The 20,789-nt window shown below is 39.0% G+C and overlaps 1 protein-coding gene across 4 annotated transcripts in view; it reads right to left on the reverse strand.

Annotated features, from left to right (window-relative positions):
• MID1 (midline 1) overlaps positions 1–20,789 on the reverse strand; it is a 603,969-nt gene that overhangs the window by 78,553 nt on the left and 504,627 nt on the right. For all 4 annotated transcript variants that reach the window (XM_059911918.1, XM_059911916.1, XM_059911915.1 and 1 more), the window contains exon 3: positions 9,082–9,177. In XM_059911918.1, the coding sequence (XP_059767901.1) occupies positions 9,082–9,177 (96 nt within the window). The remainder of the gene's footprint in view (positions 1–9,081; positions 9,178–20,789) is intronic.

Consider the following 20,789-nt stretch of genomic DNA (forward strand, 5'->3'; position numbering starts at 1 on the left):
TTTCTGTGGTGCCATTTACCTCAAAGGGCCATTAGGATATTGAAGTCAGGAAGTTATAGTAGGAGTTTGTCAAGTGGTCGTTATCGGTTTTCATATACATTTGCATAAGTCCTACCATTTCTGCTTTCCCTACACCACAGTCTACACCTTGCTGTGGAACTGTACCCACTTGATACAGTAATCATCTCTAACACCTGCAAGAACGGACAAGGCACCATCTTCCTAACCTGGGTAAATAGATGGTAGGTATCCTTGAACTTAGCACAGCCTAATGCCAAGCTTGCCAAGTCAGAGAATTAGGCTACTATGATAGTTTTCATCACCTCATATATATGAACCTGCTGTTATATCTAGTGAAAATACTTTTAAAAGCATAGTAAAAGCTCTATCATAAATTCCTAGGCCAGGAAGTTACCTCACTTGGTTGTAAAAATCTTTGTGTTGGTCCTCACTGAAAGCCTTGTACATTCAGGGGTAGCCTCAGGCTTTTTAAATAGCTGAATTTAAATTTTCATATTTCTGTTTCAAACAAAAATAGCCAGTGCTACAATTGCGCTCTTGTTAACAAACATTTGATATGCATGACTCATCTATTTTGCTGGGAAGTTTCAAAATTAGAACAAAGCTTTTCAGTTTTCCCTACAACATTTAGCAATTAAAAACAGAAGTCAATTGAATAAAGGTAAAAGATGATGTGTCCTGTTTTTCTCATGATCTTATATACAGAGATAATTTCAGCTTGATTATCACAAAAAGCAATTTTATATTGAGAAAAATAATTTCAACTGGATATTTTTTTAAAACTTTTACTGATGTATAGTTGATTTACAATATTGTGTTAGTTTCTGGTGTACAGCAAAGTAATTCAGTTTTATCTATCTATCTATATTCTTTTTCATATTCTTTTCCATTATGGTTTATTACAAGATATTGAATATAGTTCCCTGTGCTATACAGTAGGACCTTGTTGGGTTTTTTTCTTCTTTTTAAAAAAAATTTATTGGAGTATAGCTGATTTATAAACTAGATATTAAGACCCAGAAACAAAAGAGGCTGGTTCAGTAACAAAATGATGGATTGATGGGTGGGATCACACTTGTCTCTGGATGGCAGGCACAGGAGCAATAATGGGACTCAGTCTTCTACCATACAGTCACCTTCTCATCTGGGATCATTCCTTTCACACCTCTGACTCTCTCACCTGGATCCATCCAACTACCACCATCTCAAGTGAAAGCTGAGTTAGAACTATGATGGCAATTTAAAAAATTTTCATGGCCTGTTCTTATTATTCTTTATATCACACCAGAAACAACTCTGCTGCTCTAATCAAGCATCTAAATATTTCAAGGCAAGAAGGTTGTGTGTGGAATAGGGTAGAGGAGACATGATAAAGAATTCCTGTGTTATGGGGAGAAACTACATTAAGATATGTCAGTAAAACCATGTCTTCGCTCTTCATTCCTACTGCTCAACCATTTGGCATCCCCAATTAAGGCAGATTATTTCACATCTAAGTATTAGCCTTGGAAATCTGCATTGCTAAATTCAAATATGTAAGAGGGATTGTCTTCAGAGGCAGGTACACGTGATCATGCTCCAATACAAACCACCTGGTAGGATTCTGAATCTGACACAATAGTTCATTCCATCCAAATTGGAAAGACTATAGATGATAAAAGGTTTGGATCATGTTTTAAAAAGTTTCAAAGCTGAAATTTGGGAACGTTATTCTGAAAGTAATACCAAACTAATTAAGCCTTATATTCATTCATTCATAAGATTCATCTCTTATTCCAAAATATTGGAAGCCGTTCTACTGATGTCTTCTCATTATTCTTCATGAATATAACTAAGAAGGAAACAGGATCCAATGCCCTTTATGAATCAATTTTTTTTTTAAGGCAAGAGCACTGAATCTAAGGGGAGACATTCAAGTATGTGTTACATACTACCTTAATAAACAGTTAAATTTAATCTCCACTGAGAAAAGCTAAATTTGCATCATGAGTTGTCAATTTTAGCAACCTTGGTTGAGTAAACTGGATACAAAGCCATTAAACACATGCAGTAGTCAAAATTGAATCTTCTCGTGATTCAAAGAAATGGAAAGATATCCCATGCTCTTGGATTGGAGGAATATTGTTAAAATGGCCATACTACCCAAAGCAATCTACAGATTTAATATGATCCCTATCAAATTACCCATGACATTTTTTCACAGGACTAGAAAAAATAATCCTAAAATTCATATGGAACTATAAAAGACCCAGAATCGCCAAAGCAATGCTGAAGAAAAAGAACAAAGTAGGAGGCATAACCCTCCCAGACTTCAGACAATAATACTACAAAGCGACAGTAATCAAAACAGAATGGTATTGGCACAAAAACAGACATATGGATCAATGGAACAGAATAGAGAACCCAGAAATAAACCCACACACCTACGGTCAGTTAATCTTCGACAAAGGAGGCAAGAATATACAACGGGAAAAAGGCAGTCTCTTCAGCAAGTGTTGGGAAAGTTGGACAGCCACATGTAAATCAATGAAGTTAGAACACACCCTCTTACCGGACACAAAAGTAAACTCAAAATGCCTTAAAGACTTAAACATAAGACATGACACCATAAAACTCCTAGAAAACATAGGCAAAACATTCTCTGACATAAACTGTACCAATGTTTTCTTAGGTCAGTTTCCCAAGGCAATAGAAATAAAAACAAAAATAAACAAATGGGACCTAATCAAACTTACAAGCTTTTGCACAGCAAAGGAAACCACAAACAAAACGAGAAAACCTACAGAATAGGAGAAAATATTTGCAAATGATGTGACCAACAAGGGCTTAATTTCCAAAATATACAACAGTTCATATAACTCAACAACAAAAAAACAAACAACACTATCCAAAAGTTGGCAGAAGACTTAAATAGACATTTCTCCAAAGAGGACATACAGATGGCCAATAGGCACATGAAAAGATGTTCAACATTGCTAATTATTAGAGAAACGCAAATCAAAACTACAATGAGGTACCACCTCACGCCAGTCAGAACGGCCATCATTAAAAAGTCTACAAAGAACAAATGCTGGAGAGGATGTGGAGAAAAGGGAACTCTCCTACACTGTTGGTGGGAATGTAAGTTGTTGCAAGTATGGAGGTTCCTCAGAAAACTGAAAATAGAATTACCAGATGATCCAGCAATCCCACTCCTGGACATATATTCCGACAAAACTGTAGTTCAAAAAGATACGTGCACCCCTATGTCCATAGCAGCACTATTCACAATAGCCAAGACTTGAAACAACCTAAATGTCCATCAAAAGATGAATGGATAGGGCTTCCCTGGTGGCGCAGTGGTTGGGAGTCTGCCTGCTAATGCAGGGGGCGCGGGTTCGGGCCCTGGTCTGGGAGGATCCCACGTGCCGCGGAGCGGCTGGGCCCGTGAGCCACAGCTGCTGGGCCTGCGCGTCTGGAGCCTGTGCCCCGCAACGGGAAGGGCCGCGATAGTGAAAGGCCCGCGCACCGCGATGAAGAGCGGTCCCCGCACCGCGATGAAGAGTGGCCCCCGCTTGCCGCAACTAGAGAGAGCCCTCGCACGAACCGAAGACCCAGCACAGCCAAAAATAAATAAATAAATAAAAATAAAAGTAGCTATAAAAAAAAAAAAAAGATGAATGGATAAAGAAGATGTGGTAGATATATACAAGGGAATACTACTCAGCCATAAAAAAGAATGAAATAATGCCATTTGCAGCAACATGGATGCAACTAGAGATAATCCTACTAAGTGAAGTAAGTCAGAAAGAGAAAGACAAATACCATACGATATCACTTACATGTGGAATCTAAAATACGACACAAATGAACCTATCTATGAAACAGAATCACGGACATAAAGAACAGACTGGTGGTTGCCAAGGGGGAGGGGGTTGGGGGAGGGGTGGAGTGGGAGGTTGGGGTTAGCAGATGTGAGCTTTTATATATAGGATGGATAAACAACAAGGTCCTACTGTATAGCACAGAGAACTATATTCAGTATCCTGTGATAAACCATAATGGCAAAGAATATGTTAAAAAAAAGAATATGTTAAAAAAAAGAATGTATATATATGCATAACCGAATCACTTTGCTGTACAGCAGCAATTAACACAACATTGTAAATCAACAATACTTGAATTAAAAAAAAAAAGAATCCTCTCCAGAGAAGATGAAGTTCTGTGTAGTCCAAGAGTTCCTTTTCTCCTTTGTCCTGAGAATCCTAAGACTTAAACTTAAGAGACCAATCTTTACCACAGTGGCTTCTCATAATCCAGTTTCTGAATGCCACCATATTTGCAGTATCACATTATCCTTATTCCAGAGCTGTTTAACGAAGAGCCATGAATGACTGTGGGTTGTCTGATGTGGTTCCAGAATCTGACTCTAAATATACCTTGAGAACATTCTCACAAGGGCTCATATGTGGGGTGGGAATCTAACCCTTATCTGCAAGTGACAGTGGATCACGACTTTGGACATTCAAGTTGGTCCCTAGCAGGATACACGTCATCCAAGATCAGACATCTGTCCACAAGATACAAACAGCAGCACCTTTGGTGTTCGGATGGTGGTCTTAATCCAGTGGCTCTAGATGGAGCAACTGCCAAGGTTTCCGTAGACAGAGAATGCTTTGACATAAAACTACACAACAAAATGAATTTAAACATAAAGGTTCATCTTTCTTTTAACCCAGCAATTTTTTCCTGATTTCAAAGTTTACATTTGAATGCTTTTTAGAGCTTGGTGAATGGCTGAAAAATTCTTTTACAGACCCTCATCTGTTTTCCCAAATCAGTTTTTACCATTTCTTAAGCTATTTTATTAAAAGAAAAGAAAAAAAATAAAGACTTGGTGTGAAAATCAACGGCAAAAGGACACAAAAAAGTGATTATAAACAAGGCAAGATAAGCCAAAGGAGCTAAAAAGCCAGGACTTTGACAGGATGCTGGCTTAGAGAATGGCCTGCTAGGATGAGCTTGGGCAAGGACGGTGAAGTCAGCTGAGCCTTTATCTTCTCCAAAATGCTATGGCAATTAGACATCCTTTCATAGTTTTTCTCTACCATCTCACTGTGGATTTAGTCACTGGTTACCTGTAATTCCCAAAATGAGTATCTATTGCATATCTGGGTATTGCATTCCCTGTGAAAGAATTTGATTCTCAGAATGTGTGGAGGATATGATATCCGTCATTGATTCTAAGTATTTGCTTAGCTAACAAACTAGGTCCTCTGATTTTTAAAAGAAAATGGGGAGGAAGACGAGATGACGAAGAGAAAAAGTCCATATATGATCTAAAAATGCGAAGTGCTGCAGCTGATCCAAATTTTGACCACTTTTCATGGACTCGTTCTACACCCCATAACTAACTCCAAACTCAGCCCAAGGCAATTTTCTATTGCATTCTTCTCTTGCAGAAAACAAAACTCTGGCTAAAACCCACTAATTTTTAGAATCCCACCAAATTACACAAACATTGCGTGGGAGTTGACCTGATGTTGCCTTTTGTTGCCTTTTCAATGCTTCTATCTCTGAGTCCTAGACTACCTTGGCCTCATACCCTCTGTCCTCTAGTTTTAAAAAAATTTGGTACTTACTATCAAAAAGCTATTTCACTTGCTTGTTTAAAAACAAGCTATGAAAACAATGGGGATGGGGGTGGGAGACCTTCAGACTCTTTTCATTCTAAAGAAAAGCAGAAGTGAATCCCAGGAAGGAGGTGTGGACTTATAAGGATGTGGCATTTCCTCAGGATTTGGTGGGAATTCATTGATTTCATTTACAACAATTGAGAGTTGCCTCTGGGCTTTGAGTGTTTTTAGCTCCAGCTGGCACAGGGATTATTTTCCCCTGGAATGCTCATACCCGAACACAAGGACACCTTCAGGAAGAGGAAAAGGAAGAAATAAGGTCTAGGAACCTAGGATGTGAACCAGGAAATTCTTTTCCACTGCACTGATTTAAAAGACTGTCATGCTGGTGCCGAACAAATCCCACCACCTTTTTTGGAGTTTACTAGTGCTGGGACATTTTCCCTTGGATGTGTGATCGTTTTGCATCAAGATGTCCATACTATTTTCCCAATAACCAAAAATATCATTTCCTGAAAAGAGTTAGGGATGCTAATTGTAACTGTGAAATTTACACAGCGTTCCTCAAGCCCTCACTAAAACCTTCAAAACCGAATAAAGTTCAAACTCAGATGCAATGTTAAAGTCCACTGAACCCTCATCTCTCCAAAGCCAGTTCCTACTTATCCACCCTCAAACACTTTCTATTCCTATAGAATGAACTCCTGGCTTTGTGTACATACATTTTTCCATCCCCATGCCTTGGTTTGCCCTGCAAGCAGAGCCTCTCCCGTGTCTCCACAGGCCCGAATGTTACATACCCTTGAAGGCAGCCTCAGATCGTGTACTACCTCCCCCAGCTGGAAGAAATGTCTCACTTCTCTGAAATTCCAAAGTATATAATCCCCACCTCTCTCATGGCAATTCGTTTTTCTATTTGGTCTTGCTCTTTCATCTTAGTTGAGATAGTAAGCTCCGTGTGGGCAGGGTCCTTTCCACCTAGCACAGGGCAACACACACACACGGAGGACGCTCCCCACGCATTAATGGAATGAACTAGTGCGACCACTTACCAAACCGAAGTAACTGACCTCAGGCAAAAGTTGACACCCTCACCCAGAAATATGTGTTTAGTGGACACAGCTCAGAGATCAACAGTGTCCAGAACAGGAAGAGCAGAAAGTCACCTTAAGCTAAATTATCCACATCTTGGAAATAAGGCAAAAAGAAGACTGAGTCCTTCTGGTGTCATACTAGGGCAGACTCCATGAAGCCAGCCTAAGGAAGGGTCATCTGACTCTCCAGGCTGGGGTGTAACGGAGTTTGACTTTCTATTTACTATTGATGAGGGCTTAGTCTCTGCAAAGTTAAATGTTAACTTAGAGAAAACTGATGGTATGCAACTTATTTTGCTCAAATGTAATGATTTTATTGCCCCTTAGGTCACCAACCAGTTTTGCACTGAATTTAGCTATCTTACTCTAGCATTCTTTTCTCCCTACTACCTCCCAACCCCCATGTTTGTACGTATCAGTTTCGTATCAGTTACGAATCCTCCTTTAAGCCAGCTTTATCATCTTGCTTATTCCTTCATCAAAGATTAAATAAATTTCGAGGCAGACTCATTCGATTATTATATGAGATTTAGATGCTCAATTTTAAAAGATTATACTTTGAGAATATGAATAACTATGAATAAGGGAACACGTAAAAATAGGTACTGCTGGTATCATTATTTTTCTACTTATAATTTTCTTTGACTTTTACCTAGAATCAGTTTCCTAAATACCAAGTTTATTCACCCACACACATTTCTTTCCATTCCAAAGGATTTATACAGAAATAATAACAGTGAATGGAATGAATATTCTTTACTCTTTGTCTAGAATAACTTCTAATGGCATGTACGTGTCTATTTGAAAGTCTGCTGCAATCAATTCAGTAATAGCTTTATTTTAAAAGCCTGTTATGTCAACTAAATACCTAATCTTTTGAAATAAAAATAGAATCTGCTTGTAAATTTTGTGAATGACACATCTATCTATCATTTGAAATTATTGAACATTACAGAATGTAATTTTACATGTTAGGATGAACAGCATTTTCGTAAGCTCAAGCCATACTAATATTGCATTAGGAGCAAGACAGTTGTTCTGAAATCACTAAAGGCCATAATAGAAACCAGACACTAATGCTTTAAGAAGTAACTAGCTGAAACTGAATGAAATAATCACCTAATCCATAATGCATTTGTAAGATTTTGCCATACAACACAGGTAATTTTTTCTTTTCTTTCTTTCTTTTTTTTTTTAACTGAAGAGAAGTAATTCTTTCTTATGGTCCTAAACATCAAATGCTATCACATCATAAAAATGAAATATAGCACATGGATCATTTTTTTGTTCATCCGTTTAATTCTATAATACATATTCACTTCACCCTATAATGAAAACATTATGCTTGTTCACTATTATTTACAATGTTGTTAAATCAGCAAGGCTCGAAATGCTCCCTCGAAAGATCATTGCCAAAAGCGAATCTGTTCTAAGCGGAGGGTTAGAAAGATCTGCGTTCTGCAACTCGCCCTTGCTGTCAGTGCTGCCTGCATGCTCTTGACTTAATCCCAACATGCTGCAGTTGTGGTCAATTTCATGGAAACATATCTGACAGCCAAGATGTATTTAATACACACCTGTAGTGGGATGAATTGTATCCCCCCCAAGAAAAGGCATGTCCAAGTCCTAACCCCTGGTATCTGTAAATATGACCTTATTTGGAAATGGGGTCTTTGCAGATGGAATCAAGTTAAAGTGAGTTCATACTAGAGTAGGGTGGAGCGTAATCCAATGACAGGCATCCTTGTAAGAAGGAGATTTGGACACAGACACAGAGACACACAGGGAGGAGGCCACGTGACGACAGGGGCCGAGATTAGAGTGATGCAGCCACAAGCCAAGGAACACCAAGGATTGCCTGCATCCACTACGAGGTGGGAAGAGGCATGAGAGGACACTCCCCAAGAGCCTTCAGAACGAGCAAGGCCCTGCCAACACCTTGATTTTGGACTTCCGGCCTTCAGAATGGCGAGAGAATCAATGTCTGTGTTTTATGCCATCCAAGTTTGTGGTGATTGGTTACAGCAGCCCTCAGAAACTAATACAACACCTTTTAAATAGTGCTTTTTTGGGCTGTTCTTTGTAAGAGTGATTCAAATCTACAAGATCAGGAATGCTAAGGAAAGCTGGATTAGGGAGAGCTGTGATAGGAGCAGGGGCAGAGCAAAGCAGTGGATGGGGGGAGATTCTCGAAGGTTCTAGTTCCTTCTAATTTCATCCATGTTAGATATCTGGCATCTGCAAAAACTCTGACTTTAAGAAGATTCCCATTGGAGAAATATAAAGGGTGAGGGTATAAAAACCGTGATCAAGCAGTTTTCATATGAAAAATAGCACGCAGAGATACTCACCTCCACATGTTGACATGTTTGGATGAGTTTAGCCAAGAGCGTCTCCAGTTCCGTGTTCCTCTTAATAAGGTTGGTGAGGTTACTCTCTAAGTTTTGCTGTTGAAAAAAAAGAGAGGAAAATATTATTCTGCATACTTTTAATACTTTAGTATATACAAAATTACTCATACTCAGGAAAATGGATACATTTTTAAAGAAATCTCAATGAAATCTACACAGTTTCAAGTACTTATAGATTTAAACTGGATTTTGAAAAGTTACAGTGTAAAAGATTATTTTCAAAATCTTCAGATCTCACTTTTTGTTCCTGCTTTCTGTACGAACTCAGGCATATTTCACTGAATAATTAGTCATAGGTTATTTCCAGGTTGTGAACGAGGGAGAAAAGAGGTAATTGGATTTCTCATTCCTTTACCTGAATCAGAAATGGCAATAATAGAAGGAATATATTCCCACATCAAATCAACTACTGTTGGATTTTTAGAATTTACCATCTTATGGGCAGGCTGAGGTCAATCCGTTGGAAGAAGGTCTGAACTGTCCAACTATTGATGACACTATGGTCATTTATAGGCATTCATAAGAAGTCCTCATCATACACGTTTACTCATAGTACGTTTCACTGTACATGCTTCTATTCTTTGCCTATCAACCTATCAATGCCAGATCAAATTTCCTCGAATGCTACATTTTTCATATCACGGTCCTCCTTAAGAATCTAGAACTATTCCCTGTTCCTTTAGAACATCAAAATTTTTTGAAATTTCGTTTATTGAAGTCTAGTTGATTTACAATGTTGTGTTAATTTCTGCTGCCACATGCGGGATATATTCCACCATGTTTCCCCTCAGGTCCCCACTGCCCCCTCACTCTTCCCCCCTCTCATGTCTGCATTTCCTTTCATTTCTGATCCTCGGAGACTTTCCACTTATGTTTAAGCTTGGTTATTATTCTTTAAAATCCATTTTAAAATATTTTATCTGTAATTCTCATGTGTTCAGAATTCAGAGGGAGGCTTGGGGCGTTATTTCATCTGAACCGGAAGATCAACAGGAAATCTTCCATTTCGACTTCGAGACACTCAAAGGGTCTCAAATATAAATATTTTAAGGGAGAAAAAGAATCGTTTCTCCCTTGAAGGGTGGGATACCACAAAAAGTCAGAGAATGAACCAGACAGAGTGATTTAGGTGCAACTTAATGACCTCATGTTTGCATCAACGAAAAACTTGCTTTCAAAGCTCTTTACCACCTGCACAAAAGCCAAATGTTTTTCTACTGTTTGAATTAAACAAAGTGCAACCACTTTATGGTCCGAAACTAGAGAATAATTTCGACGCCTTCCATTATTCAGTGTCTTTGACTTAGATATGACCACTTTACGGTATATTTGTCAACTTCTTTTTGTATGTTCGTCTTAGGGAATCCTTTTACTTTTCTTTTTGGCTGACCCTTCAGAGCAGGAAATTACCAGGGAAATACATCATGAAAACTGTTTAAAGTTCAATTGTCATAGGTATGACTTAAGCTAGTCAGCAAGAGATCCAAATAAATATAATCTAACACATTTAGACTTTACAAACATCTGCTTGCTTTTCTCTCCTTTTATTAAGGATACATCATGTATAAAATCTGTTTTTAATCAACTAATATGCAGACTAAAGCCTGTGGTTTAAACACATTGACCTATCTAGATCCTTTGGGGTTATTCAAATTTAAATAGTACAAGTGTTACCGAAGTCCGCAAAGAATTACCAAGTCACTTAGAAGTATAATAAAGGGAAATGAAGCTGAGAGAGAGACTTGTTTCCAAGAGGTACCAAAGGGACTAACAACACTTTTCAAGAGAGCCCGGGTAACGGGCAGGTAACCAAATCCAGTCCTCAATGAACCACGCACCCATAAGCTGCCACTACGGGGACTTCTGTGGAGTTTTCTCGAATTTAACTGTATCACTAACATCCTGTGTGGTGATCGGCAGGTCCTATAACCCCTTGATTTTGACTGTGCCTTGTGCAAATGAGAGATAACATTTTTTGGCATCAGAGTCTTGGGACTAAAGTGGATATAAGTATCTACTTCCCTATGGATATCTAAGGAATTCTACAGAGTACCCCCCCCCAAAAAGTTCTAGTTTCCTGTTCTCACCTCGAAAACATCAATACATTTCCATCTCCTTATGGAGCTGAACTTTGTAGAAGTCCAAGGAGTCAGGCATGAGTGGCCACACATGTAGAGTGAGGAGCCTGGGGCCACGACCCCAGCTGAATTCTCCTGGACAAATGACGCTTGGGCTCAGTTTTCCCATCCATGATGTGTAGCAACAACAAATGTACCCATTTATGCTATTGTTCAGTTCAGAGGAGAAAATGAACACACACCAGGAACTATACAAATGCCTGTGGAAGAAATCATGAATTCCAGGGTGAAACATTGTTTGGTGTCAGTACCAGACACTACGGGGGCCAACCCCATGCCTCAGGCAGTCACCATTCTCAAGCTTGCTGGTGGCTTTTTGCTGCAAGCACCTGTTCCTTCAGGCTCCAGGGCTTTTTCTGGCCCCAGGCAGGGCAGGCGGGGGTGCTGGGGAGGAGAAGGGAGGTTGATGCCCCTAGGAGCAGCCCTCAGCCAGCAACTATTGGCAGTCGGTGGATGAACTGCCCGGCTTCCTCACCTCCAGGTGGGACCACTCTGAGTCGTGTTTCAGAAAATCTCCCGAGCGCCCGCACTTGTAGGAGCCCGATGCCCACAGCAATCACCTGCTCCTGACCATGCTCTCTTTCCGCTTCCTCTCCTTCTCGGTTCCGCCTCCCCTCTCCCTTCCAGATGCTTCCGGGATCACCTCCCAATTCGAATTCTGAGTTAGGGTCTTCTGGGAGAATTCAGCTAAAACTTTTCCCATAGACATCCTAATCTGTTAGTTTTGAGTATTCCTTCTTATGAGGAATAGCCAAATTAACAGAAGATTGTATTGCTTTTGAAAGATATTTGCTAATACAAAGGTTTGTTTTCTCTTCCCTCTTTCTAACCTTTTGTACAGATCACATAGCCTCCAAATTCCAGGCTCTAAACCAGCAGTGTCATTAGAAATACAATGTGAGCCACAAATGGGAGTCACATTTAAAATTTTCTAATAGTCATATTTTTTTAAAAAAAAATGAAAAAGAAACAGGTAAAATTAATTTTAACAATATATTTGACTTAACTCAATTTCCAAAATAGTATTATTTCAACACGTAATCAATATTTTAAAACTGATGAGTTCTTTTACATTCTTTTTCTTTCTTTTTACTAAGTCTTTGGCATCTGGTGTGTGTTTTACACATATAACATATCTTGATTCACAACGGCCACATTTCAAACACTTAGCTGCCACATGTGGCTTGTGGCTACATTACTGGACAGCACAGCATCCGAGTCTAGAACAGGGGTCAGCAAAGCTTTTCTGCAAAGGGCCAGGTAGTAAATAGTTTAGGCCTTGTTGGCCATATGTTCTCTGTCGCAGCTACTCGATTCTCCTGTTTTAGTAAGAAAGTGGCCATAGACAATATGTCAGCAAGTGGGCAGGGCTGTGTGCCAATAAAACTTTATTTACAAAAACAGGTGGTGAGGGAGATTTGGCCCATAGGCCAAGCTCCTTCCTGGGCCCGGGTACATGCTCTTGCCTCTGGAATGCATCTGCATGGCAGGAAATAATTCTACTACCAAGGAGAGAGCATAACAAAACCACAGTATGTATTGAGTACCTGCTGTATACCCATCATGGCTTAGTCCCTTCCCATTATAAATCCTCAAATATTCACTGTGGGAACAATTAGCATGGAAAACTGAATATTCATTGGAGAACACTTCTGAAATTGAATGTAGTAAATCAACTAACTAGTAAGTTCATTTAGCAACTACTATATATTGTTAAAACAACGACTTCTACCCTTTAAGGCTTTTCTCATTGGTAGTGTTGAGTCTGAACCCAAGAAGAGGGACTTGACAGTTTAGAAGCATTCTGAAGGGATGCTATACGACTCCATTAGATCACAAGATCTCAGGGAAGGCAAATACTACACTGTTGAATAAACAAGTGTTTACATGACTAGACAGTCTAGCAATTATCACTGACACATCTATTTCAAGTTCTACCTAAAATCAAGTTGTTCCTAGCCTTAATTCATTATCTCTCTCCCGGGTATTTTTTTTTTTTTTTTTTTTACAGCACTCCTCTTACTCTATGAAGGGAAAGGAAGTCTTTGTTGAGAAAGATGAGGCTTTTTTAAGTGTGCGACTATTTGTTGTAATTCAACACGCCCCCTCCTGCCATGCCATCACCACCAAAGAAGAGGAATATAAATAATTCAAAATGGTCCTTCTAAAGGTAAAGATGCAACGAGTCAGATCTCGTTTCCTCATATTAAGCAAAAGATTGGGTACAAGTCAAACTTGTGAAAGACAACCTTGTAAAACATGTGTTGCTTCAAGAATGAGGCTCCCCTGCATACTTTCTCCGGAAAGGATGACTAATTTTTCCTGTAATGTTTGTTTTAACACATACAATTCTAATGCATTTTCGTGGAGCCAGACTCAGCCTCCTGAGTTGATCATTGAACAATCATGGCAGGATAGCTGATTTTACAACCCATCTCAATACAAGCCTTTAGGCATGGATATGGACACCAGCTGAGAATAGTAAATCCAACTTAACAGATGAGCTTTGTACTTCTACATACACTGAGACCCAATCAAAGAGCAAGGTAAGCAGACAAAAATACCCCTCATTTTAGCCTTTGGAGACCTGCACCTAAGAGTCAGATTACAGGGAATGAATGACTTGTCACTGAGCACTACTATGGAAATGTATGCCTGAAACAGGAGATTTCAGTAATTCCTTTCGGGTTTGTCCAGGCCTAAAGAATGTTTGCTCTTATTCTGAAGTCAACGCTTCAGAATGTCTTTAAAGTATAATATTAAGTCTGGATACCTTTCAAGGCAAACACAGATCTGGCTTGTTCCATTCCATAATATTCAGAGTGACACTCAGGAACTGTGTTCATAGCCCTGACACCCAACACCGCCCCTCCAGCACAACCAGGATATGAACACGTCGAGGTCCACCGTCCGTATATTTTTTCCTAACAAACTTTAATCACAATCCTTAATACAAAAACACACTCGTATTAACACATGCCACCTGCATAAAAGCATAAATTCTTAGCATGTAACTAAACTCTTAAGATGCTTTAATTACGTTGCAGGAATTTAAGGCTATCTTCAGGTTCAACTCATGACAGACCGCAAATCTGTGTGATTTACGCTGGTTTGATTTTTTAATGCCTTTTTTTCATGGGTTATGATAGTTAACATTTCCAAATGCCCTGGCAAGACAGGTCGCCAGGGAGCTTCAAAAACATAATAAAACCCAATCTGCATACAAATTTAAGTCTAGTGTTCCATGGACGACAATTTAAGCCATTTTGACATGCAATACTGTATTTACCTTGTCAGGTTTTATTTGATATTTCTATATTAACACCACAGAATCTGCACCATATATTTATAAATTCCATCGTCAGGAGTTCAGTGTTTATTACTGTAATCTGGTAGTCAATAATATACAGAGAACAATTTTTAAATACCGTTTACGGCCTAGAAGAACTTTCAGATGTTAACGGAGATAAATAAATCTCTTAGTATAATTATATTCATTTAGTTGTAATTTTAGCAGATCCAACGATGACTACTTATTTCCAGGTATTAGAGATGTGAGTGGCCTTTCTTGTTCATTCCTCATCCCTCGGCCCTATTTCTGCCTGTAGTAAGAGAGCTGAGCAACTGACCAATAACACATCTGTCAGTTTTGAGAATCAATATTGAGTGAAGGGAGCTGGACTCCTAGGAAGCTTTGAAAGTCTCTGAACTTAAAAATAATAATCTCCTACAAACTAGTGGTTACCAGAGGAGAGAGGGAAGGGGAGAAAAACAATATAGGGGTAGCGGGGGGGAAAAGGGTTATTATGGGATTATATGAAATCATGTGTGTGAAACTTTTGAAAACTGTAAAGCACTCTAGAAGTTAAAGAATCTTTCATTCAATAAAAAAGGAAAATCTCGATTATTAAAAAAAAAAAAAATTGATCTCCTAAGAGAAATGTTTTAGAGAAAATGACTATGACTTTTATCATTGGAACATACGGGAAGCATTTTGTAAGATGACAGCATAGGGGTAAGAGCCATGAAGGTCCAATATGGCAGCCGTCCTGCTGTCTTCTCTGGCACTCTGGGCTGCCATAGCGGATCCATGGGGTCGTCTCAAGAGAGGTGACCAATTTGTCAGTCAAGAGTTAGATGGTGAAAAGATTATGGGACTATTGGAAAACAGACTAATAGTAGTTAGTTATTTTGATCAAGTGAGAGCTTTCAAGTTGGGGAGATATTTAATCTCCTAAACCAGGGGTTGGCAAACTACAGCCCACAGGCCAAATCCTGCCCGCTGTCTGTTTTTCTATGGCTTGCCAGGTAGAAATGGTTTTTACATTTTTGAATGATTTTTTTAAATCAGAAGAAGGATAAAATTTTGTGACACATGAGAAGTATATGAAATTCAAATTTCTTTGTCCATAAAGTTTCGTGGGAGCACAGATACTCCCATTTGTTGATGGTTTCTCTCTGCTTTTGTGCTACAATGACAAAAACTGAGTACTGGCCCTTTACAGAAAATTGCTGTCTCCTTGAAAAAAAAAAATCTTAAAAAAATAAATCACGGCCCTCTTATTAGTTAATACAGAGTATTTTCTCTATTGGTCCAAACCACTTAAAAATTTCAATGTAACTCAATTTGCTTAACATGAGAGTGTAGGAGTATGGCTAAAATTTCAATCATTCAGGTACTCAAAATTCTAAAGGAGAAGATCTTTCTGTTGGATACCCAAATAATTTTTAACTCACAAAAGAAAAAAAATAGCATTAAATCACCGGTAAAATGCAATGTCTGAATAAATTCCTCTGCAACCTTTGTTCAGAGAAGCAGAAGATTCAGACCAGGAAAGAGTAAGAAAGGATCTTCAGTTGGATCAAGGTTGCTATAGCAAGAACATGGTCAAAAGTGAGTAAAGAAGACAATGGGCATACATCTGGAGAAAACTCTAATTTGAAAAGATACATGCACCCCAATGTTCATGGCAGTGCTACTCACAATAGCCAAGAAGTGGAAACAACTTAGATGTCCATCAACAGATGAATGGATAAAGAAGATGCGGTACATATATACAATGGAATACTACTCAGTCATAAAAAAAGAATGGAATAATGCCATTTGCAGCAACATGGATAGACCTAGAGGTTAGCATACTAAGTGAAGTAAGCCAGACAGAGAAAGACAAATATCATATGATATCACTTATATGTGGAATCTAAAATATGATACAAATGAACTTATTTACAAAACAGACACAGATTCACAGACACAGAAAACAAACTTATGATTACCAAAGGGAAACATGGTTGGGGGGATTAATTAGGAGTTTGGGATTGGCAGATGCAAGCTACTGTGTATAAAACAGATAAACAACAAGGACCTACTCTATAGCACAGGGAACTATATTCAATATCTTGTAATAAACTATAATGGAAAAGAATACGAAAAAGAATACACACACACACACACACACACACACACACACATATATAACAATCGCTCTGCTGTACACCAGAAACTAACACAACATTGTAAACTGACTATACTTCAATTTAAAAAAAAGGAACCGCACAAGGATTAGTCAGTTCTTTCCATTCTGCAAATAAGTGTAAAGTGTTGGGTTGTGAGTACACCTCCAATGCAGAATTACTCATCGATTGCTGTTTCCATCAGTTTTCTTTTCCTCAGTATCTTTTTTCTTAATCATAAAATACACCTCAAAGGAGAGCTTAGAGCACTGGATAATTAATGTCTTTAAAATCTCCTGACGTTGATGGATGTCATACACATTGTTTGTATATGTCACTTCAAGCTTTACTTCCTCCATCACTCAGAGATTGAATAATTTTGATTTTATCCCTTTTTCTCTGTCTTAAGTAGATGATGACATTGCTAGATACTCATTAACAAACATGTTCTGGCCTTTCTACTTAAGTAGGGTTTTAACTGATACCATCAAACATTTTTACCAGACCTGAATGTCTCACGGTGGATGCTTAGCCTTCAATGAATGGAAACATTTTTTTTTACATTTTTATTCTTAAGATACTGTGGGAAGACCAAATCTTTTTCTAAGCCAGTACCTATACTTCATGCTGACTGAAGTGAATATATCGAATGTATTTCAAACTAAAACAGTTGAGTCTTTGATCTAATAATTTTGCATAGGTAACTATGATTTGCTTTGTTTCTACAGCAATTTTTATTTCCTCAAATTTTTAGGTTTTTCCATAATTCAAAAAGATACAGGTACTGCAATGTTCATTGCAGCACTATTTACAATAGCCAGGACATGAAAGCAACCTAAATGTCCATCGACAGATGAATGGATAAAGAAGATGTGGCACATATATACAATGGAACATTACACAGCCATAAAAAGGAACGAAACTGAATTATCTGTAGTGAGGTGGATGGAGTTCGAGTCTGTCATACAGAGTGAAGTAAGTCAGAAAGAGAAAAACAAATACCGTGTGCTAACGCACATATATGGAATCTAAAAAAATGGTACTGATGAACCTAGTGGCAGGGCAGGAATAAAGACGCAGATGTAGAGAACAGACTTGAAGACCCGGTGGGGGGTGCGGGGGCGGGGGGGGGGAGCTGGGACGAAGTGAGAGAGTAGCACTGACATATATACACTACCGAATGTAAAATGGATGGCTAGTGGGAAGCAGCCGCATAGCACAGGGAGATCAGCTCGGTGCTTTGTGACGACCTAGAGGGGTGGGATAGGGAGGGTGGGACAGAGGCTCAAGAGGGAGGGGACATGGGGATATATGTATACATATAGCTGATTCACTTTGTTATGCAGCAGAAACTAACACAACATTGTAAAGCAATTATACTCCAATAAAGATATAAAAAATAATTTTAAGTTTTAGAGGAATATGCCTTCTCTGGACCAGCTGCTGAAAATGAATTAAAATTCAATACACGGTCAGCTTTGCTCTTGAATTTGTGGCATTCCCAAAAAGGGTTCATGATGTTCACAACAGTCATATCCCCATCTGGGTAGTGGGGAAAGTATTAAAGTCAAGGGAGGTTACAAACTTCGACTAAAAAAATATATAGATTAAAATTCCATTCCATCCAAAGTGGGTCTGGTCTGTTAAGAATTGACAAAATCAATGTTGTGTAAGAGAATTCCCCATTTGGGACAGCCTAGAGAATCAAAGAAGAATAAGAAAGCATGGCATTGTTTCTCAGCCCTGAGTAACCTTCAAAGACAGAACCTTCCTTGGGTTTTAGGCGTTTGAATCTCAAATTCCTTGAATTCATTGCAGCCTTCATCCCTGACTTCACCACCTTTACTTAGCCATTTCCTCTGCTTTTAGTAGGACTGAGGCTGTCTTTGTCCAATCAAAGTGAGTTGACTGAGTCCAAATTAGAGCAACATGGAAGTTATGGAAGGAAGGAAGCAAGATGACAACCATCCACTGGGTGAGTGGTTCCCACCCTGGCCTGCACTCTGCCCTCACTTGGGGGGCTACACAAATACCATGCTTGGTCTACACCCCTTCCCAACCAGAGAGTATGAATTACTTAGATTGGGGTGAGGTCCAGGGATTGGGATCTTTAAAACTCCTCAGGAGATTCTAACGTGCAACCAAGTGTGAGAACTCTTGCTCAAAACCAGGTTGCCAAGTCGCTGGATTGTGATATAGTGTACAAAAATTAATCATGTACTCAATTTACTAGTTTTACACTTTAAGAGTTACTCAGAATAAAAGGAATATTTTTGTAATGTAGCATATGTACATAATAAGTGCAGGAATAAAATTATATATAGCTACACTAGAACTGTGAATTTATGTGGATGTATCATAGGAAATCCCAGGAACTTTACTGAAACAGTGCTCTGCAGGGAACACTAACTATTACTGTTAAGAAATTTAGAGGGGGACTTCCCTGGTGGCGCAGTGGTTAAGAATCCGCCTGTCAATGCAGGGGACATGGGTTCGAGCCCTGGTCCGGGAAGATCCCACATGCCGCGGAGCAACTAAGCCCGTGAGCCACAACTACTGAGCCTGCACTCTAGAGCCCGTGAGCCACAACTACTGAGCCCACGTGCCACAACTACTGAAGCCCGCGCGCCTAGAGCCCATGCTCTGCAACAAGAGAAGCCACCGCAATGAGAAGCCCGCGCACTGCAACGAGTAGCCGCCCCCGCTCACCACAACTAGAGAAAGTCCGCACACAGCAACAAAGACCCACGCGGCCAAAAATAAATTAAATAAATAAATAAATAAATAAATAAAAGTAAAACAAGAAACTTAGAGGGCTTTTTTGACTTGAAAATATAGGGGAATGCTTTGTTGAATCATTCAAGTATTCCTAATGTCTAAAAATAATTCCTGAGTGGTTACCTCAGTTTATACTTTGAACAGTATTAGTAGCATACAAATTTGGTTTGTTGATTTTAACAGTCATTACTTCCCCAGAAATATAAGAGAAGCAGACTGTAGATGTTTATAATTAAACAAGATTTTTTATATGGTAAATTAAACATTTAGCGAAAAAAATTTAAGGACTCTGATGACAAAAGAATAGATTCATTCCCCTACCCAGATTCTTTTAAAGGTCAACAGAGGCAATACAACTGCCCTGAGGACTAGAAACTCCTCTGTGGTTTAAAAGGTAAAATGCAAATGTCTGAAACGATGGAAACCACAGGGCTAACATTTAATTCCTTCCATCTTTGCTTTAGTATTGTTTCTTTGATGGATGGCCACCTGTCTGCTAGTTAAAACAACAACAAGAACAATCTGGAGAGTTAATTATTTAATTTGCAGTGCTTTACAACAAATTATTAAGCCATTTTCCCAGAGCTGGTTTGTATACATATGACTAAAGACAATTTAAGGGTCACTGTATTTAAAAAATGAACTAACTCTCATTTCCCTGGAATATATTTTAATTTACATTTACAGTGTTTTGCTAAGAGGAAAGACAAAGAATGAATGTCACTTAAAAAATGTTTTTAAAGTCAGTTGCTTTTAACCCAGTGGGAGAAAACGGTCCAATATTCAGAGAACTGGGAGGAGACTTGCCGGTTATAAGAATCGTGAATTACAAAGTCTCATTTTGTCCTATCTGTAGAGTCTAGAACAGAGACCAGGAATTCCTGGGTCAACAGCAACAGCTTCCCCAGGGAGCTGGTTGGAAAGACAAATTCTTCGACCTGCTGAATCAGAAACTCTAGAGGTGGGGGGTGTCCAGCAACCTGTGGTTTAATAAACCCTTCAGAGGATTCTGTGATTGCTAATGTTTGAGAACCACTTACACGAATGTTGTAACATCCTTCAGTGTGTGCGTCTGGGCGGGGAGGTGGTTAAACATTTTAAAGACAGGAAAAGCTACAGGTAAGTGATTCCCATACTGCTCTTTCCACCTTGCCTTTCTCATGGACACCTTTGGATCTTAGTACTCAGTCTCTGTCATCAGGCCCTATTCTTGGACTTTCCCCGGGTTCCTTGGTCTCCACTGGGGAACAGGAAGCATAATGGAAGAGGGTGCCAGCC

Source organism: Balaenoptera ricei, chromosome X, assembly GCF_028023285.1.
Source record: "Balaenoptera ricei isolate mBalRic1 chromosome X, mBalRic1.hap2, whole genome shotgun sequence".
In the NCBI taxonomy this organism is placed as follows: Eukaryota; Metazoa; Chordata; class Mammalia; order Artiodactyla; family Balaenopteridae; genus Balaenoptera; species Balaenoptera ricei.